Below are 23,054 nucleotides of genomic sequence, written 5' to 3'. Positions count from 1 at the left end.
TTGTAAAGACTACCTCTATAGTACCCCATGAAAAAAAAAAAAATATCTTCCACACACGCCATAGTTGAAACAAATTTACATTTAAACACGGATGTGACTGGTAAAAGACTACAACTTTTCCCATTCAACAACAGGTAAGCACCATAAAGGACAGTCTCTGACTTAGTCCAAACCCTGAAACAGCCATGAAGATACCCAGACAAATGTTTGTTTGCTGCCATCTTTTGGCAGCTTACTGTACAGTCCAGCATGAGTCATTTATGACCATTGGGTATCCACTGTACATCAAAAGAATATAAATCATAAATTTTACTTGAGAAATTTTTTACTCATGTATTGTTAGGAATGGATCTTGATAAAGAGCGAGTAAAATTTATCACTGCTATAAACCCAAGGCAGTGAGAAAAGGAATGAACTTTCTTTTCTTTGTTGGTCTCTTTCTCTTTCCAGCTCCCAAGTTCAGCCACAAATCATTTTCAGGACCAATAATTTCAGCAAACAGGAAGCCAGTGGCGAATATGCACCACTGCGTTATCTCCTCATAGGTCCCTGCAATTTTACAGCACTAAAAAAGAAAAATAAACTGATAAAAATACTTTAAATAACACGGTCTTGTCTTATCCTAGCATCTGCTTTCATCAGCCTTTTCGTACTTTTGTCTCGCCTGCAGTCTCTCATAGCGGAAGTTCTCGTAGTGGATCGTGTCGGTGATTTCCTTGAGGTCCTGTAGATGCGTTCTGATGAGCATGTCCCTTAGGTTGGAGAACTCACAGTGGTTAGGGTTTTCCACTGTGGGCAGAAGAGGAAAAAACAGTTAAATGGCTTCAGGACGTGTAGTTGACCACAAACAAATCTGTCTATTTCTAGATTCACTCTTAAAGGGGATGGCTAGTAACTGATCAGTGGGAATCAGTGGGAATGCTGAGGGATGATTGCTCCAATCCTTGTGGGATTCATTTAAGAGTACATTATATATCTATTGTTGTGTGAAAATCATTTGCTTCAGAATGGTCTCATATTCAAGTAATGTGCAGTTCAATGTTTCCAGATTAACATGCCTGTACAGTGACGGGGTGATCGTTAACGGGCCGTTAACGATCAAATCACTTCTTTCCCTTTTGTTCTTATATTTCAGTGCCCACTGATTTTAACTCATTGATTCCTATAGAACCCATTTCTATTAGTTTGTCATAGTATCTTTCTATCATTTCATTTTCAACAATTTATTGTAAGTATTTCATATGGTAAAATAAAAACTTCTCTTATACATGAGCCCTATTGTGATTCAGATACCACTGTTTATTTCGGTCACAGACTTATCAAACCTCTAAACTGCTGAATTTATATCTGATCCTTAATTTGGCAACACCTTTGAGAAGATCAAAGCAAATATTTTCTCTTATATTGGTGATCTTTTGTGTGTGTGTGCGTGTGTTTGTGTTTAGAGTGTGGATTTGATTCCTTTAAACCAATTCCACCTTGTCCTTTGTCTTGATAAGATATGCACACACACACAAAAAAAAATCAGAGTTGCCAATTTATGGACAGGATAATTTCTGAAAATTATTGATAATTAGTAATGATTTTAGAAATTGATATGATATAGGAACAAATGATGGTGTGGTTTCTCCTGACCAACATATCTGAAGTCATGCACCCACTGGGGTTAAATTTCATAGTGAGGCAGATGATACAGTGTACATGCAGTGTTACAGACCCCTTAGCCTTTTGACAAGGCCTCGTGGCTGAGGCAGCTTGGAAAAGAGACTAACTGTGAGGGAACGAGTGAATGCGAGTGCGAGTGATGCAGCCAGGAGGCCTTTTGGAACCTGACATGAATTTCGTTATCTTGAACCTTTTGTTTTTCGTCATTTCTGTTACCAAAAAGGTAGCGGCCAATCAGCGACCGCATTGCTCACAATGACGTTCCATCTAGTGAATACGCATGAGTTTGCCTGTCAGCGGCTTGCTCATCCCAACGTTCCATAATCCAGCCTGCACTGCCTGTGGTAGCTGCCTACATTGACACGTGATTCATTAACATACACCAACTGCGGATTGACTCATGAATACATGAATGATTCATGCTCGCGTACTTCGTAAAGCAGCATAAAAAAATCCAGATTTCAAAAGGGCCACTCAGTCTCGCGTTCCATGTTTCTAGCAATGCTTGAGTTGTGGCGAGTTGTAGTCTCATTCCTCAGTCACGAGGCCTTGTCAAAAGGCTACAGACCCCAAGCTCTGATCCAGCCTACCTTCAATCAGCCCCCAGTTCGTCAATCTGCCCAGGGCTTCTCTTCCGTCCACCTCATGAAGCTTGTCGCTGCCGACCACAGCAAACGGCATCTGGTCCTGGAAGACAAAGGCATTAGACCGACGTTATTAGCTAGAGACCACTGTGTACCACCAAGGTCGACTGGGGACCAATCTGTTAGGGTAACAGAAGGACTCGTAGAAGTGTTACCACACTGTATATCCCAACGTGTGTGATATTAGGGACCAGTTTAACATCAGAACAAATACTGTAGATAATAAAAGTATCACCAAACTGTACAATATCCCATGTGTGTGTGAAAATAGGGACCAGTTTAGCAACAGAACAAGTGGAAAATAAAAGTATCAGCACAGTGTATAATATCCCAGGCGTGTGACATTAGAGACCAGTTTAACGACAGAACAGGTAGATAAAAGGAGTACCACTGCACTGTGCAACACTACAGCGTGAACCAGGCCAAATTGACTGTAAAGCTGTTGTACTGGAGTGTCACAGTGTAAATCACACTGCCACAGAAATCACAGCGTGACAAGAAACCCCTGTGACTTTGGAACTGTTGGGGTTTCATCACACTTTAAAATAGTACCAGAGAGAGTGTGATATGAACAGGGACCAATTAGACAGTAAGAAGTGGCACAAACCACACTCAGAGACTCCAACTCTCCCGCTTTCGACGGGAGATCTCCCACCGAAAGCCCATTTTTGCAAAATCTCCCGTTCTCCCGCTTGAGATGTAATTTCTCCCGCCCTGGCTCTGTGTCTCCCATTGGAAAGGATTTCTTACTTATTGCCACCGTATGTTGAATAATAAGCCTTAGACAGCACAAGAGAGCATCTAGAACCCTAGAGCTCTGGACCCCGGCTGCAAGGAACTTCGCGCTTCGCGCACATCAACTTTGAGTCTCCCATTTGCTAGGGGTTTCAGGCGGGTGAATCTCCAGATCAAAAGGTGCTTGGGGTTGGAGTCTCTGCACACTGTAACACAGACTCAGCATGTTATGATTACCGACCAGTCTTAAAATGGCACAGTCATCACTGGACCATTACGAGTGTCACACTGTGTACTACCTGGAGTGTGATATTATAAAACATGTACCAATATGACATAAACATGGTGTATTGGTAGCAGCATCACAAACCACTGTGTGTACCACCGAAGGTGTCATTCACAAAGAGTTAATTAACGGTGGGCTTGATGTTGAGGCATTTTACTGTGTATCACAGTGTGGTGATTTGGGAACAAATCATAATATGTGGCTAAAACTCATTCCAAATCAATACAACATGTAGTACAACTGATATTCTGCAAAACCATGTCCTTATACTTCTGATACGGTCAGCAATCTACAATCACAAGCAAACAACAAGTTGTGGGCAGTGTTTTTTAATAGATTTGTTACCCTTTCTTTAATACTCATGATATCCATGATGAGTCCACACACACATATGCCATGGACAAATTTGGAATGACAGTACACAGAATTTCACAGCGTTTAGTATTTCACACAAGAGCCCTCCAGCCCAATCATTACGCCACAGTACTAGTGTGCATGTCACAGAGCTGAACTTTCATTTCTATGTCCATTTGATGCCAACATATCTCTCTGGGTACTTAAATGTTATTACCCACTTATGAACTCAAGTGTAGGGTAGATTGCTGTGGTGACTGAAAAATGTACGCTGGGTTTTATGTTTCTTGGCACAAGTCCTCAACATTTCACCTGCATTTATCTGTTTTTGTTTTCAATAAATGTAGGTCAAGAATGCTGATAAAAATTGTTTACATTCCTCTTCTTTTTGTTCAAATGCTTTCTCATATATCTTTTATGAAGGGAATAAAATAAAGGTCTTACTGTTGAGCAGCAAAACAACTATCAAAACCCCTGCTGCAATAATCATGATGTGTATTAAGGGCTATGGACTGCTAATACAGGGCTTTGAACTTACATGGATACGTTAGAGGTAGATACACACACACACTGTCAACATTTTCTTGTCAAGGCCATCATTAAAGTGCAGGTACATGTGGCACATGCAACTCTTGAAAATATCAAGAACTTCAAGGATAACAAGAGAAATGAACTCTTGCCAAGCCCACAGGCTACCTAAAAGTAAAAAAAAATTTAAAAAAAATAAAAAAATCCTCCAACTTTTCAATCATGCAGTAATACAAAATGACCATAAACAATTGCAATCATACAAACACCAACAAATATAAGTAAATAGTGTACCAATAACAAAACATACCTACCGGTACAGAAATGATAGATTGTGCACACGAATAGCTCACTTATGTGGTAGATTCATATTAATGTCTTACGGACAAATTTACAAATAATATAAAAGTGAGCAAGAAAAAGACTACATTTTTGCAGTGAAAATTCACAAGCCAAGCTGCAGCGCAGTCAGAGCCTTGAAAGTATTTTGTTTGATTACATGTCTGAATGATTAAACAGGATGCATAAACATTTTTCTTTTTCCCCAAAAAATAACCTTCTTAGCAAGCAGAAAAACTGAGTGATATATTGTCGCTGGGGCGACAAGACCTCATATCTACAAATGTCATATGTTCAAGAGACCAAAAAGACATGGCAGCCAAAGCACTATATCAAATGGGATATAGCTTTTCCTTGGACACGCAATGGAGGCTTCACTTTTGGTGGTAGGTAACACAGCTAGGATTTGGACAGGACATCACTTAACTGACTATCTGACCATTAATCCCAAAATGTGATTTTCATCAAAATTTCAAATACAAGGTCTTGTCCCAATAGCAACGATATGAAGAGAAAACACTATTGATAGATTATTGAGAGAGCTGAGATCTACGGTGATTTATCACTTGGTCTACTCCTATTTTGTCTAATAGCCATTTTAGTCTCAACCCACATGGTCTACTCCTGTTTCGTCTACAACCAGTTTGTCTAATGACCATTAAGTCCAACTGCTAGTTAGCCTTATTACCAGTTGGTCTACTTCAAGATGGGCTATGCCCACTTCGTCTAATACCCACAGGTTATTAGACAAAATGGGGAAAAAAGTCCAAGGAGACAAAATTGCAATTAGACCATCTGGTCATTAGACAAAACGATAAGTAGCCAAACTGGGCATTACAAGAAAGTGATAGTAGACCAAGTGAGTTTAGTCACAGTGGTGTATGATAGATGAACTGGGAAGTAGACCATCTGATAGTAGACTAAGTGGCAATAAACCAGGGGGGTGTTTCATAAAGCTGTTCTTAAAGTTACAAATTACTTAAAGGACAAGTTCACCTTCACAAACATAAGGATTGAGAAAATGCAACAATATTAGTAGAACACATCAGTGAAAGTTTGAGGAAAATTGGACAATCGATGCAGAAGTTATGAATTTTTTTAATTTTTGTGTTGGAACCGCTGGATGAGGAGACTACTACAGCTTGTGAGTCATATGCGTACAACAGTATAAAGAAAATGTAAAAGAAAATTCAACATATTTTCACTTTTTTCGCATAATAAAAGAGCACTTGACTTGCCTCTTTCTAAAGGCAGGGGGAATAATATTACCCATAACATTTGTCGGTAACAAGTCAGGGGAATGTGTACTTTTTTCAAAAGATGGAATTTTGTGAAATTCTCTTTATGTTTTCCTTATATTGTTGTACGCATGTGACATCTAAGTTATTCATACACTGCAGTAGTCTTCTCATCCAGCGGGTACTGCACAAAAACTTCAAAAATTCATAACTTTTGAACGGATTGTCTGATTTTCCTCAAACTTTCAATGATGTGTTCAACTAATATTGCTACATTCTCTCAATCCTTATGTTTATGAAGGTGAACTTGTCCTTTAAGAACGACTGGTGATCAGTTCTTGTGCTGAATTATAGAAATTCTGATAAGTATAGCACATCAGAAGTGATAACCAGTCCTTCGTATTGAAGTCCTTCGTAACTTTACGAACAGCTTCATGAAACACCCCCCCTCCCCCTGATCTACAAGATGCTGATGAAACACTGCGTACCCTGAGAGCATCATTGATCGCCATGTCTTCCGCATCCTCTTCAAGATTCTTCATCGGGTACGTCTGGATGGAGTTCTTCTCCAGGGCAGACTTTATCTGTGATAGTGGTGAGGGTAGTGGTGAGAATGGAATAAACAAAGAGAAAGATTTGAAGAACATTAGCATAATAGTCATTAAAAAATAAGTACAATAGTCATAAACGAGGTATCTTTGGCTTCAGCAGCAAAATCAAGTTTGGGAAATGCAATCTAACCCTTTATGTGACTGGGACTTAGGGACAGTACATGTAATACCACAGGGTACTGTACGAGCTGAAATTTTCACAGTGGTTTTATTTTCGCGAATTCGCGAATCGCCTTTGAACCGCGAAAATAACAACGCGCGAATAACTAGGCTCAGTTAGACCCTCGCAAGCGCGAAATCAACAACATGCGAAAATGTCTTCCAAGTAGCAATTCGCGAAAATATCTGTACGCGAAAATATCTGTACGCGAAAATTTCAGCTCGTACAGTATTCTCTGCTTATCGGCTCTCAAAGCATACAAAGAGTTAATGTTGACCAGAACTGTACCAAGTTTGTTACTACGTGTAAATATCATAAATGCCCTGACTTAGAATAATTAAAAGAATGTCAAATTCATTGTACATTGTATACAATGTAGGAAGATGGGTGAACTATTGATATGTGATTATGCAAGCACCCTCTCCCGTAAACACACACACAAAAAAGACCATAAACAAAAAGACACACAGACAGACAGACAGACACACACACACACACACACACACAAAGATCATAAACAAAAACACAGACAGACACACACACACACACAACTACTCGTCCTCTGCCTGGACTGTTTTCTGAATGATTCACTTTACATTATGTATGGTATGGGCAGCTAGCTGAGATCGTATTGCTGGCGTTGAGGGCGCAAGCTTCAACATCAAGATTGCTGGCTAGTCTGAATACAAGGACCTATTAAAATCGGCCAGAATCTGGACTATAACATGACTACAAGCCAACAAGCGCTCTTGATGAGTCATACTTTCATGAGTCACACACAAAGCATGTGAGATGGATGTAATGTGATCCAAACGTAATACATCTTGAATGTCACAGATTTGTTACAGCTGCCTTCATGCAATCAAGCAATGATCACCTTTTAGCATTATTTACAATTCAATTCCCTCCCCCCTTCTCCTCCCACCCTGCTACACACTTTGCCAGGCCCCACGTTCCCAGCCCTGTGTGAAATTGGCCAGCCTGTAATGGGCGTTGATGAGTTTAGCTCCTGCACCTCGCTCTATCGACCAGACGGCCACATCTGGTCGACGCATCTTGCTGACTTACACAAGGCGTGTGACAAATGGATCCCTCAATGCGTGTAATTGGATACTCGACCACTTGAAACATGAGCTTGTCGTTTAGCAAGTGGGAAACGGGGCCCCGGTACGTCTGCAGCCAAGTGGCTGTACAAGAAAGGCTATAGCCTTGTCACCTCCTACTCCAGGACTCGCGGGGACAGATCTAAACTAACTCTGAATAACTAATGGGGCTTTTGTTCTGTTCCTCTCAATTCTAACAATGACGGGTAATCATAAATCATACTTGATACACGGTAGAATAGAAAGAGGAGCTTCTTTTGAATCCTCACACTCAGTGCATGGCTGTACTTTGGATTTACAGTACATTCCTGGTCAGTAAGAATCTACCAATCTTCTCTTTACATTTCCTGTGCTGTGACTCCTATTGGATATTAAACCCGTTGAGGGCGAGTCCCTAGTATACGCGGGCAAGTGTCTATGAAAAATGCGTGTTGTAGCAAAATCAGCCCATCATCAACGGGTTAAAGGTTGGTAAATCATGTATACCAATAACTGACAACACCACATCACACAAGAGTCTTGGAATGCTTTTACATGGGCTGGGGGGTCTAGTGTCAGTGTTAAACACAGATATCTCTGTAGACAGAACTTTTGTGATGTCATAAATTGTTGTAATTCATTTATTCCACTATTATTACATACTTCTTCTTCTTCTCTTTTTCCATTCTTTAAAATTTTTCTTTTTCAAAAAGTAAAACCCTGCCCCCTCATCCTTCCCCTCATTTCTGCAGCCCTATTACAAATCCCTACCATTGGACAAAATACTTTCATTACCTACACATTTTTCTGACATACACAAGGATGACATTGAGTTTTTTTGGAAAAATCGGAAATCAGATTTAAATCTACAGAATATCATGCCTGCATACAAGGCAAGTGCTGCAATGATGATAATACAACAGGTATAAAAACACTGCTTTTTCCATGATGAGCCTTTCCAATTTAGTAAATAAATATAACTTTTGTACCTATGGGAACAGTTTGAATTGAATTACAGATTTAAACCACCATCTTGCAAAACGCACACTTAGAATCCCTGAGAAAATACAATTGTGACCCGCTACAACTAAATGATCCTAAAGTCGGGCGCGATCGATTATTTGAAAATTGCATGACACAATTCCCTAATCTTCCTGCTTTAAATTGATATATAACACATCTATAAAAATAATCGGCTGCGGAGATATCGATGTTTAAAAGAGAGCATGTCGAGACGTCTGGGAAATCACTGTTTCGAGAAAAGCGCCCTAAAAGTTCTCCTTGCGAAGCAATCACGATCAAGGGACACGCAAGTCAGTATTCACCTCCGGACAATAGAAGGTAAGCCCTAGCAACCCCCGAAATGCTCATTCAAACACAGCGTCGGCGGTCTCCTCACCGACCAATCAGTGACCAGGATGCATAGCGCACCCCGCTAGCACGCACCAGTCGACTGGGCAGTGTGCGAGCTTCACGCTTCGGTTTAATAGCGGCAAGCAGCAAACTGACCGATGAGATCACCCTGGTTGTTGTTAGGGGCGGAGCCTACGTGTGGCGCTCAATCCAAATGTTCGAACCCGTTTCTGCTTCGTTGAAACACCAAAAAAAAACAAAAAAACATGGCCCAGAAAAACGCTATTTTTTGGTCTTTCCTTTAATCATTTTCCTTCAAAAATTCGACGGATGATAGAAGACATGTCAGACTCTAATAATATGTCAAATTCAGAAAATCTTAAGTTTTGACCAATTTTGATGCTCTGACTTCAAACTCGATTTTCACGGCTTCGACCGTGCGCGACTTTAGGACCATTTTGTTGTAGCGGGTCACAATTAATGATTTCCTATCCAGTGAAATTTTCAAGTGTGGAAAGGATATTGTGTTGACAGTGTTTTGTGTGTATCCTATACAATTGTAGCTGTGTGCACCCTGAAAACATAGAGCCAAATACACAGACATGCTTTCTCAATTCCCAACAGTGATAAGACAGAGAGATTACATACAATCCATCCTGAATTCTGTCTAGACAGTTTGGATGCAATGGGCAAAAGAGTAAAAAAAAAAAAACCAAGGAAAAATTGTGATGATTTGATGGTTATCACATCTGATTTTATCATTAGGTTGAACATAATGACTTCTGCAGATCTACCCTGTCCTTGGGTATGGGATCTGTTTTAATAACTTTTGTAACAGGATATTACAAGGAAAGAATGACAGAAAGGGAAAGATAGAATGAGAGAAAGAGAAAAAAAGAGAGAGAGAGAGAGAGAGAGAGAGACAGCTAAGGAAGAAAACTGCAGACAGAGTGTGTGTTTTTTGGGGTTTTTTGTGTGTGTGTGTTGTGTTGTGTGTGTGTGTGTGTGTGTGTGTGTGTGTGTGTGTGTGTGTGTGTGTGTCGGAGGCAATCTAAACCTGTCAAATATCAGAGGATATATCTAATGCAGAAAATTATGAAATGTTAAATCTGCATCCGTGCTGACAAAATAAGGACATGCTATGCTCTGACAAGAAAACAAGAACAACAACAAAAAAAAAAAAACAACAACAACAACAACACACACACACACACAGATCCAGAATTTGTTGGTCCAGGAATAGGGCACTGTTCCAGATCAACTTAGAGATTAACTTTCTTTTTTGAAAGTTTTGGCACGCAGTTTCTATCTCAGGCACCATGTCTGGAATTAGTGACTACCTTGTTTGATGCCACAAAAGTGTTATGAGTCAACCCTACAAGCAAGCAAGCTATGTGCTTTACTGAGCTAGGTGCTCTCTTTGTTGGGAAATGCCACAAAAATAACACACAGGCAGTTGCTCCACAAATGGGAGAAATGTCAACACCCAATCAGCAAACTTAGCATGACACGCTATCATGTGTGCTGATTTAAATAGTTGAGTTTGCCATCAAAATGGGTAGGTGGAACCTGCACAAGGAAAAGTCTGGGTTCACTATCACAACTTACAATGTATCTTCAATTTTTCTCTCCCTTTCTCTGTCTCTGTCTGTCTCTACTTATATCCCTCTATCTATCTATCTATCTATCTATCTATCAATATATCTATCTGTCTATCTATCTATCTATCTATCTATCTATCTATATATCTATCTATATATCTATCTATCTATCTATCTATCTATCTATCTATCTATCTATCTATATATCTATCTATATATCTATCTATCTATCTATCTATTCATCTATCTATATATCTATCTATACATCTGTCTATCTATATATCTATCTATCTATCTATCTATATCTATATCTATCTATCTATCTATCTATATCTATCTATATATCAATCTATCGATCTATCTATCTATCTATCTATCTATATCTATAGCATTTATCTATCTATCTATCTATCTATCTATCTATCTATCTATCTATTTATCTATCAATAGTTATCTATATCATGGTGGTTCTTTGCCTCTACATGATGTTTAGTCCTGGTTGGTGTGATCATGTAACCTTTAGTTTAAAGCATTACTTCAACTACAACCTTTGGTGGACATGGACTGTTAAAGATAATAAAAAGTTTTGGTACCTCAAAAGTGTCCTTGAATTTCCTTGTCTTAGTTTGTGTTTCAGGTTAAAGTACCTTTCATATAACTAACACTGTGAGACTTACTCGCCCCAAAGTGCTCTCATGTCTTAGTAATCATGCAATTAACTGCGACCAGCAGCCCCATACGCATAGCGACCAGCAGTCCCATACGCATAGCATAATCGGGCTTCGCATTGTAGCATTCAGGATCATGACAGATTTAGTATCGCAGGGTAAATGTCAACTTAAAATCCCATAAATTCTTCAATTTGAAGACTTACCAATTAAGCTGAAGTATTGAAAACAGGCTTCAGGCAACGTTTGGTTCTGCCTATAGTCCCTTTCTGTTCGAATTGATGACTGAATGTGACTCGGTCGACAGGACCTTAGGAGAGCTACGTACAGTACACTGAATACTACAGCCAGTGCATGCGAACACATCACATGCACACAAATTTCAAATCCATGAACGGATAAGATGTTTGTGTGCGCATGCGCTGGCCATGGTATCCAGTGTATGTACTTGTAGCTCTCCCAAGGTCCTCTCGACCGAGTCACATTCAGTCATCAATTCGAACAGAAAGGGGCTATTGGCAGAACCAAACGTTGTTCGAAGCCTGTTTTCAATACTTCAACTTAATTGGTAAGTCTTCAAATCGAAGAAATTTTTGGATTTTAAGTTGACGTTTACCCGCGATACTAATTCTGTCATGATCCTGAATGCTACAATGCGAAGCCCCATTACGCTATGCGTACGGGGCTGCTGGTCGCAGTTAGCTATGCGTACAATGGGCTGCACGCTGCTGGTCGCAGTCAGTGGTTTCGTACGATATTTATCGACGCTGTACAGCGTTGGCTCTGGTACGAAACCATTATTGCATGATTACTAAGACATGAGAGCACTTTGGGGCGAGTAAGTCTCACAAACAACGTACTTTAACCTGAAACACAAACCAAGACAAGGAAATTCAGGGAAGCTTTTGAGGTACCAAAACTTTTTATTACCTTTAATTAATAACCTCATGTGCCATCCTTTTGACCACTGATGGTTGGGATCTTGTAATCTCATGAGTGGTCCTTTGACCCCTTGTGTTTGTGATTCTGTAACCCATAGTTAAAGAGAAAATTTCACCTGAGTGGGTAAAGTACTTTGACCCTTGGTGCAGTAGTCCATTAACCCATTGAAGACTAGTCCCGAGTATAGTCAGGCAGGTGTCTATAGGAAATGAGTGTTATAGCAAAAGCAGCCCATCCTCAACGGATTAATGATATCTCATGTGTGGCCCTTTGACCCCAGGTGGGTGTGATCCTGTAACCCTTTAATACTTGAAGTGTTTGTTTCACCTCTAGTGGTCTATTGAACTTATGTGTGGTCTTTTGACCCCTGATGGGTGCGGTCCTTACCCTCTTTTTGAAGAGCAGCCTCTCCTCAATGGTGAGAGTGTCGGCCTTGGAGATGACCGGTACCACGTTGACCACCTTGTCCAGTCTCCTCATGAACTCAATGTCCAGTGGCTTTAACCTGTAAGGGGGAAAATTAAACAGAACTCAGTCAGACCCCCTGGCATCGTATGAAGGTGTCAAAGGTCAAGTTGCGGGTCACATATAATAGCCTTATTTCACATACCGTACCTAGACTGTTCCTCTTTATGTTAACTTACGACCATCTGCACAATATCTAGCTTTACTTCATCTGCATGCCACTTTCCAGAGTATAGCAGATCAGGCTTAACTGATGTAAGTGCTATAACAACATAAGTGCAATATGACTAAATTGGTCAAGTTTAAAGAACTATTATCAAGTGATATACGATACTTAATGCTTCTAGTAATTACATTAACAAAGATTTTTCTAGTCTTTTGTATTAAACAATATGTAGAACCATTGAATTGCAGTTCTTTCCTTATGAGCCTATTTACAAAGTTGTGTAATTTGTACAATATGTCTCACAGACTTGTGAGTGTTTATGTCAAATACATGCAAAGCTAAATTTCTGGCAAGAATACATGTACAGACACAATATATCAAATGAAACTGACACCTCGATGTTTTGACATGAACCCTTTCTAACATAAACCAACCTGAGTTGTGTTTATTAAACGTTTCCTGTAGCTGTCATTGGAACACCTTTTTTTCAATTCATGAATTCTGTTCACTGTGAAGTCACGTTTTTCACCTCACAAGGACAACGAAATGAGCTGAATGCCTGCGAGGATGCGTGCAGAGCGTGACATAAGACGTGATTGCTAGATATACAGACTGGCACAATTTTAATGTTGGTTATCTTTAGAAAGTATCCTGTGAGAAAGTGACTCTTTGAAAAATAACGCTAAATTTTGAATGAATGGAAACTGATACCTCTCCTCTGCACTACATTGGATTTGCCATGGAACAATAAAAATGAGGAAGGTGTTCTGTTTCATGAAATCATTTTCTCAACATTTTATCGCCTTTCCCTTGAGTATTCTTAAACATTGCAGGTCAGGAAAAGGTGGACTCCACTAAAGAAAGGTAATAGATTAAAATTTCTCTACAGTAAATGACAGTAAACATCAATCCTCCACATAGAATGACAGCTGTAAATACTGTAAAAGCTATTATTTTAACCCGTTGAGGACGGTTTGATTTGGCTACAACACGCATTTCCCATAGACGCTTGCCCGAGTATACTCGGGACTCGTCCTCAACGGGTTAACAAGGGATAAATTTGCAAAAATTTTGGGCACCACTGTTGGGGCATAAATTCAACAACACACAAAATTATCAGAAACAGACAGGCATTATTTTTAGGTCACTTATGGTAGCCTTGGTGTCAAATTGCAAAAACATCTCACAAAAATGTATGTGACCTCTTCAATCTAAAAAGAAAAAATCTCTGCACAAAAATAACAGCTTTTACGTGCTAAATAATCTAAAGTTCACTCCCATCTCTCAAACTAATGATCCTGGGACCGTTCTTCTGGACATGTGATATGAATGTCCAGTATGGCCTCTGACCATACATGCACATGAAGGCCAGATTGTTTCAGTCAGTGTCACTATCCATGACCAGTGAGTTCAACCTGTAAAATGATTACCAACACTCATTTTTAAAACTTAAGATCTTGGCAACATGTTTCTCGAATATCTTAACAAGATCTTAACAAGATATTCGATGCAATATGAATGTCCAGCATATGGTCACTGTCCACGTGAAGGTTGGATTGCTATATACATTTGTATATATATGTCCTTACCCGTGACCGGTGGGTGCGATGAAGTAGAGACAAACGTGCACTCTACTGTCTGGAATGTGTTTCTTGCGGCTGATGTTGATCTCCTCCGAAAGGTACTTCTCGTATTGCTCATTGATGTACTCCTCGATTGGGATCCAGCTGTTTGGATGGTCAACAAAAGATGTACGTTACCTTATCAAGTCTGGCTAGAAGCTACATATCTGTGCTTTGATGCTGCATGTTTTTATTATGATTTTGATCATTCATTGCTAGTGCTTCATAATTAAGAAAAAAAAATACATCTTTTTCATTTCAGCCCTATTTTGGTCATATACTACTGCTTGTTATGATTGCAGAATTATCACGAGCCTCTAGACCCTGCAATTCATACTTGATCCTTACACTGACAACAAACGATTTAGAAGACTGAAGATAAAGTTCCTGTCTACAATTAGTAAATGTTTGTATATATTCAATTCTGCCGAATTGTGTGAAGATTTAAAGAATTTAACCATTTCCACCTCATCTTTATCAACACTAGGATATAAATTATATGTTGTTCAATTCAGAGTTGTCATTTTGATGACACTAAGATGATTTTTCTGCAGCAGAAAAATGAAAGGCCTTTTCATTTAATACTTTGCCAGTTTGGTGACATGGTTATACTTTCATACCCGAGGACACATCCTTCTGCTTTCTTCTGCAGGTTTATATAGGTTGTACTTTCAAGGCGCATGACAAAAATCTAGTCATGCACATATGCACTTTAAAGATTAGCACCTCCTTTCTATTAACAACTCAAGTGATGATACATCATTTCTTATGCATGTAAGGTACTTGATCCAAGCCTTCAACAGGAGAGCATTTCTATTGTGTGTCATAAGGAATTCTTGGATAGATATTTCATTTAGGCAATGCTTTCACTGCAATGAACATTAACTCGTTTAGTACCGTTTGATTTTGCTACAACATGCATTTCCCATAGACGTTTGCCCGAGTATACTCGGGACTTGTCCTCAACAGGTTAACAAAAATTTCAAAGACAGGAAGCTGTAAATCAGTATGCTTCGACATACATACATTTGTACTTCTATCTAAGGTCAACATAACAGAAGATATGAGATACAGTACAATAGGAATATAGGAAAAGTTTTACAGCTTAAAGTTGGAAGATATCACTTAATATGCGGAGCATTCAGAGAGATCTGAGCAGAAAAAAAGGACCAAAGAATTATTAAGGACAAGTTATTCTACACATCACAGCACAGCCTCAAAATTCAAAGGCTTCAAAAAGGTTTTAACTTCAGGTATTTGCATGTAGTTACCATACTAACACTTGAGAAATGGTCAATTACAATTTGTCTACCAACTCACCAGTTTTCATTGTTAATGTGATCCCCAAAGCCTGGTGTGTCCGTCACAGTCAACTTCAACCTCACACCATTCTCTTCAATGACTGTCAATAATACATTATATACATATAAAAAAAAATCAATTAGAATTTATAAAGCAACACCTTCATCCAATGAGGGACTAAAGGACATAAGTATCCAGATGTGACACTTTGCCACTTTTGATAGCTAGTGATGCACCATCATACATTTATATTATTGAAAGATTCCACCGCAAGGTAAAACCATTACAGTAACTGCTGTTTTGGGTTTTTTTACAATACATGGCAAAAGAAGAATCTTGACATATTCAACTGATAACATTATGCATGCACTTTAGTTGGTTTAGTTTTCTTGATGTTGTTGTATTATTGCTTATGAACCAAACATGGGATTAAAAAAAAAAAAATGATGACAGACATTAAAAGCTGACAGATGACAAAACTAAAAGATTAGGATAATAATGTGACATCTCTCTTGTCAATTCCACACATTGCATTTACAGTATGCCGTTACTTCATATTCAATTTTATTCTTCATGACATTTACAGTTTTGGTTCATTATAATTGTATGTCAACTATTTATCATTTCTAAAGCAACACAGGCATGATCACACAGAAAGATATCCAAAAATTTTAGAAGACTGGACATCATGGCCTAAAAGAAGACCATTCTCATAAGTATCATGAAGCAACTTTGATGATTGTGAACACTCAACACATTGTACTGTCACATACTTTTGTATTAAGTGATCACGCGGCAGTCTACGTATAAGGAAATGAAAGGTGTAATTTTTTTTTATCAGCATTGACCTGACTTCCTGCCAGCCAGCTGGTCATCATTCAATATGTCTTACCAAACAAATCCTGAATGCGGTCAATGATGGTATTGTAACTGGGCCAGCACTTGCTATCATTAGGATGATTATATGCTAATATACGGACATGGTGATAGTGTCTGTCGCTATAACACTAACACCACCCCTTCCATGTCATGTTGTTACAGTAATCACAAGCGAAAGTAGCACTAATCAACGGCCGTGTTCATACAGAAGATTGTCATCACTTTATATTGAAATGCCTGCAGTTGCCAAGGCAGCTGCAAAGGAAGCAGCCAATCAGCTGCCAGTATCTAACAAAGTATTTAAATCAAAGTCACAGCAATTACTGGAACTTATACATACAATTGCAATCATCCTCATTCATACTTGAGTCCCTAAAAAATTATATGACTTACTTTTTTAATGTATATTAATGTGTTCACAAAAAGGACTGTATGATGTGAGAATTATATCCAGCTTTTACACAATGAAGATTCTTTCTTTGACTGTGTGTGATATTCTATAAATACCCCAGGGGAATACTTGGCTCCTACAACTGTTAAGAGTGACACAGGACTTCTATTCAGAGTCGATCTGATCCAAGTTAAACCCACTGACTCACAGGCTCCCCTCTTCTCTTCATTCTTTGGTGGAGTGATCATGGCAAGGTGGGAGGATAGCTTGCCGATAAGAAATCATGGCTGCTAACTTGCCATTTTAAAGCAGAGAATGTCTGCACAGCTGAGGTGACGGAAGATGTACAAAACTAATCTTACTTTCTTTACAATGGTGGGTGTTCTAAATTACCTCATTCACCAGATGTTTATATACCTGCTTTTTATTTATTCATTCAACACATTCGTGATAAATTTGTTATCCAGACATTGTTAACATTTTTATACAAATATCATTAATTTGATATACATTTATTCATTTGTATATTTGCATATTACACTCAACAAGAGGTTGATTTATACATTATATGGACGAAATTTCCTTACCTAAAGAGTAAAAGAGCAAAATATCCAAAGTAAACTAATCAAACTCTCTCTCTCCTTCCACTTTTTTTTAACCTTTCTTTCTCCTCACCCTCTTTACTCTTAATGAAACTATCCAAGAAGAATGCACTTGATAAAAATCATGCTCGAAAGACTTAAAGTACAGGGTACCAACAGACAGATGATTAAACTATTAACCCCTTGAGGATGGGCTGATTTTGGTACAACACACATTTCTCATAGACGCCTGCGCGGGTATACTGGGGCACAGTCTTCAACAGGTTAAAGCCAGACATATGCTGAGACACCAAAGGTTCCTCCCACCTACCATGGCTGATGGACTTGACTTCCACTGTCTTGGGGATCGGTGGGGGACACTCCTCAGTACCCTCCGCCTCTGCACAGGACCGTCTGGAGATCTTGGCCTTGAAGAGGGTGTTGACCAGGGTGGACTTTCCAAGACCACTGGCCCCTGTGCAGTGGATAGAGTGATGGATCAATCAGATGAACAGATTAATAGATGAATAGATCACAAAATGCATAGAACAAGAGACAGACAGATGGACAGAAAACAAATTGATACAGAGATAGAAGGAGATGGAGATAGAAAAATATAGATATATAGATAGAAAGATAGATAGATGGAATAACAGAAATAATAGATACATAGAAAAAAATTCAAAGAAACTACTACAGTAATATATAACTTTTCAGACATAAATATATTATGGAACAGGTATAGACGTATGGACAGCAGGTATCATAGGTAGACAAAGAAGAAGAGAGGTAGAAAATTGAGTAGGTGGACAGGTTGAAAAGAGCCAGGGACATATTTGGATAGATAGGGCCTACAATTGTTGGTAAAAACAAGGTAGGCAGATTCACAGATGAATCTGAAGGATAAAAGGATATGTAGGTGGAAGAAAAGCAGCCAGATTGCATCAAAAGATAGAGAGACACATAGCATTCTTTCATACACTTTAACAGCAGTTAAAGAAATGTTGTTAGAGAAAGAAATCTAAAAACAAGTGACCCAGGGGTCTCACCTGAATATCACAAATTCACCTTTCATTCAGTCACTAATCTAACTTTACACATAGCACTACTGTAGCTTATCACTTTAATACAATTTGAAAAGAGAAAAAAAAAATTGAAAAGATTCCTTAATTATTACTATTATTATTATTATTTTTATTTTTATTTTTATTTTTTATTTTTATTTTTTTAGGGGGGGGGGAGTTTTGTCTGTCTCTGGCATTACTTGGAAAGGGAAATATCATCATAGGAATATTGCAATATATATCTGCCATAAAAATTCCCCCTCTAATGTTTACATTCCTCTCTGTAGCCATACACAGAATGTGCAGCCAACTGAGCGGTTGTTCAGTGATGTTATTACATAGCTACTGTATATCTTCTATGTGAAGCAGACTGCTAGTACAAATTATGTACATCGTGGCAGCAAAAAACAACAACAAAAAAACAGAAAACAAAACTTAACTTGCATCACTTTCTATTCAAAGTTTTCATCGCAGTGTGAGAGGAATGCTAGCATCCTCATTTTTGATGTCATATTTTGAAATGAGAATGGACCTCTACTCCCAAGGGCACCCAAACAGAAATTCCCGATGTGTGAGTAAAGTGCTCACAATCATAATCTGAAACTGAAGGTTGGCCGAGAGCGACATTCTTCTCAATGAATACTTGGTAAGAAATGTGATTGGAATGAAGCAAAGCAAAATACAGTGTGGAGTAACCTTGGGGTAGGAAACATTTTCTGCATTCCATGCAGGTTTGAAGAAAAGAGCTACAATGTTGTTGCTGTTGTGTCTGTCCGACACAATTGTGTTTGTTTACAATAATACATGTCTATACTGTGCCCTGGATCAGTCTAAATCTGGAATGATGTCCACACATCCGTGACGAATAAACAACATAATATCCCTGGAACATTTAGAGAAAATCATGCAATCTCATTGTTCGAGAACTGTGTATTAATTTTGCCTCACCTATGATCTGCCACTGCTTATAGGTTATTACGCCCTTGTAGCAAGAGTTCACGCACTATGCAGGAGTTTGTGCACTCAGTATTACAATCGAGATGCATATTGGCTGAGCTAACCATGCATCCTGTGATTACTGGAAGAATGGTTTGTATAAAGGGAAATGTATTGAACTTTGCTATCAGTTTATGATTAAAAAAAAAAAAAACTAAGACAAAAAAGTCCCCAGTTCTATAATATAGATGATGCACATATACATGTGTCTTTTTGTGTGTCAGTAGGAATAGTGTGCATACATGATAAATATGGAATTTGGTCTAAATCTACTTGGCGAACATTCCATAGTTATCCCTAATGTGAACAATTCCTACTGATGCACAATAAGAAATGTGCATCATCTGTTTTATAGAACTGGGGACAGACCTGTGCATAAATGTCATAGATGTAATTGCTTTGATTGCTGACACTCAATGCACAGTCTGTCTTCTCAACCCATTTATCTACAATTTATCAGAATTAACTGGTGGAAATTCATTCCCCAACACTTTGCGTCAATGCAGGCTAGCCTCGATTGCAGCAGATTTTGGGCAATTTTCTGACGAATGGACACACCGATGGCTGTGATCGCACCCAATTATGAGGCACAAACATCCAAATATCTTCAGGGTAAGGGGTACGGTCACAATACAGCTCAAATCAGTTAATGGAGATCAAAACGCGCTCAGATCTCCCCGCTCCTTTGAGGACGACCTCAAGATGAAGAAATAGGAGTTACACTGTCTAGGTCTACTGTACCTCAAACCCCTCCCTCTTCGGTATCCCTGTCACAAATGCACCCCTAATTACCCCCATAAGAGTAATGCAGGCAATTCAATAAAAATTGCATTAACAATTTTTGAGAATAATGCACACAGTTTTTTTTTTTTCTGCAAACACCCGTATGAAAAAAAAAAGCCTGGAAAAAGATGGATTATCGTCATGGCAACTGCACATGCCCCTCCGATAATGCAGATACTATCCGCATAATTGAGTTTATGAGAGGGATATCGGAGTCTCCACTGGCTACCTCTCAGCTTTCCTGCCCATTGAATGTCCCAGCCAGTTAGTAAGAGGATGATTTTTTCCATTATGATGATTTCCTTGCATACACACTGTATAGAGTCAGCACAATGCAGGCATATACCTCTGTGAATATTCTCATAGATGCACGCAAATATTTGCTGGGTTGACACGCTAATGTGGAATAAGGATAGTGTATTAAAACTGGCATGGTTTTGCCTCACAAACAACCTTGTGAACATGTGTCTAAACTGATTTACCATTACACTTCTTCTGGCAACATGCTGTAATGTGTGTGTAACAGTGAAAGTCTAAATTCACGCACAGCCACATTCCAACCATTAATATAGGCCTACTGTCGTAACATCAATAATGACCATATCTCAACTTTCACAATGAAATGTTTCAATCTGTCAAATCAATTACTCTACGCTGTGAAAGTACATCATCTATACCTATGTTCTCTTTTAAAACTATACAATTGATTAAAGGCAGTGGAATAACACATACGGATTGCATTGTGCCTTTTGGATCATTGTGCACAATTCGATATGCCTGATTTGGGTTGTAGGGCAAGACACTTCTCCTGACCCTAACCATAATCCTAACCTTAAATCTAATCCTAATCCTAACCCAAACTCTAATCCTAATCCAAACCCAAACTCTAACCCTAAACCTAATCCTAATCCAAACCCAAACTCTAACCCTAAACCTAATAACCCTAACTCTTATCTTTACTCTAACCTTATCACTAAACAGTATACACTGTTTTGTAGAACAAATGTATAAAAAAAAGGATAATCTCCATCACCCCTCCTATGCCAACAAACCCATTCCCAGTGCTCACCGACCACCATGATGTTGAAGTCGAATCCCCGCTTCAAGGCCTTCTTTCTGATCTGCTCCTGGATGGTGTCGATCCCCACATAGCCATTGATCTCAGTCTTCAGGGAGCCCCACTGGGTCGTCTGAGACATCGCTTCCGACATGATGCCCACGAATTCGGAGAATTTCACCACACCTATACGCGCAACGAAAAAATAAGAATCCCATAATGAATTCACTGGTGCAGAGCACACATCAACACATCACCATTAATCGTTCGTCATCAGCAGTACCTGAAAAGTGGATGTACATGTACTTGCCAACAATTTCGATAAAACATTATCGAAGTTTCAAGTGCTAAGACAGTCTTACACTGTTGATCAGTTTCTCAACCAGCTGCTGGAGATGAAGGGAGCTTTGTATACCAGAATCAATCCTCACAAGTAGATTTTAAGGTGTCTTCATAAAGCCTTCTCTCCACCTTGCCAAAGTTACTTCATTTCTCTCCCACTTTGTCCTATCAACACATCTAAAATATGCAGGTATTATCTTGCTAGATATACTGCCTTTAGATCCCCAGTGAGTTTTAATAAGAGCCTGTAGTGTGTGTGTCTGCTAGGTGAGATACCACGCACTGCACATACACAGAGAGAGTGGGCATGTTGCGGTCTTGCATTTTTAGCATCCTCCAGATTTAAAGGGAAGGGTTGCTTTAAAAATGCTTCAAAATGCTTCCAACTTATTCTCTGGTTATGGGAGTAGAAAAGCCATGTATGAAAGACAACGCACGTGAAGTTTTACACTTGAGAGGTACCAGTAATGAGTTAAATGGAGCTTGCATATTATATGAAACCTGAATACAATGATAGCCTTCCCATTTTCTTTCCTTCCTTCCTTTATTAGATCATTCCCCCTTCCTTTATTCATTTCTTCTTCCCTATGTCTCAGCTGCACCTTGCATCCCAAAATCGGAATATACCAAAAAAAAAAATTCTCACTATTTCCCCTCATGAAAAAACAAACAAACAAATAAACAGACACACAAAAAGAAAAAAACAACAACAAAAAACACAACCTAACCCAATAACTCCCCTACAAATCTTGACAAATATCACATACTCAGAGCCTGGCTGATTTTACCCAGTGTTTATTCATCAACGTCAATCTGACTATTTTGCATCAAAACATTAAGCACTGGAAATGCACACTTTACTAATCCTTTACAAGATTGTTTACCATTTTGGGTTGGAATGTGCTTTTTACATAAGATTCCAACACAAAGATAAATCACTGCACAGATTATACAAGATTAAAGTTTGTCAACATTTCTGAGATTAAGAAACAATTATTACGCTGTTCTAACAAACGACCTTGGTTAATAAAATATGCATAAAATAGAACAGGACATCGTCACCAAATTGCAGAACTAACAAGGCCATCAGAATATATGGCCAAAAGATGTAGATGAACAAGATGTGTGGGATCATCATGAACAATAAAATACTAATGATTTGTAGTTTGAAAGCTTGCATGGTGATGTTTAATGAGGAAG

The 23,054-nt window shown here is 38.8% G+C and overlaps 1 protein-coding gene across 1 annotated transcript in view; it reads right to left on the bottom strand.

Moving 5' to 3' along the window:
* Positions 1–622: 622 nt before the first annotated feature.
* The window catches only part of LOC139738508 (neuronal-specific septin-3-like), a 35,784-nt gene continuing 13,352 nt past the window's right edge, over positions 623–23,054 (bottom strand). The window contains exons 2-9 of the mRNA XM_071649134.1: positions 21,525–21,698; positions 17,944–18,087; positions 15,780–15,861; positions 14,427–14,564; positions 12,594–12,711; positions 6,278–6,373; positions 2,256–2,352; positions 623–789 (exon numbers count right to left, since the gene is read on the bottom strand). Of these exons, the coding sequence (XP_071505235.1) occupies positions 623–789; positions 2,256–2,352; positions 6,278–6,373; positions 12,594–12,711; positions 14,427–14,564; positions 15,780–15,861; positions 17,944–18,087; positions 21,525–21,666 (984 nt within the window). The 5' untranslated portion in view covers positions 21,667–21,698. The remainder of the gene's footprint in view (positions 790–2,255; positions 2,353–6,277; positions 6,374–12,593; positions 12,712–14,426; positions 14,565–15,779; positions 15,862–17,943; positions 18,088–21,524; positions 21,699–23,054) is intronic.

The sequence above is a fragment of the Diadema antillarum genome, unplaced genomic scaffold, assembly GCF_040938485.1.
Source record: "Diadema antillarum isolate AM-2024a unplaced genomic scaffold, OU_Dant_1.0 seq00000750_RagTag, whole genome shotgun sequence".
NCBI classification, from domain to species: domain Eukaryota; kingdom Metazoa; phylum Echinodermata; class Echinoidea; order Diadematoida; family Diadematidae; genus Diadema; species Diadema antillarum.
The sequence above is the reverse complement of the archived record's forward strand: the minus strand, read 5'-3'. Positions and strand labels throughout refer to the sequence as shown.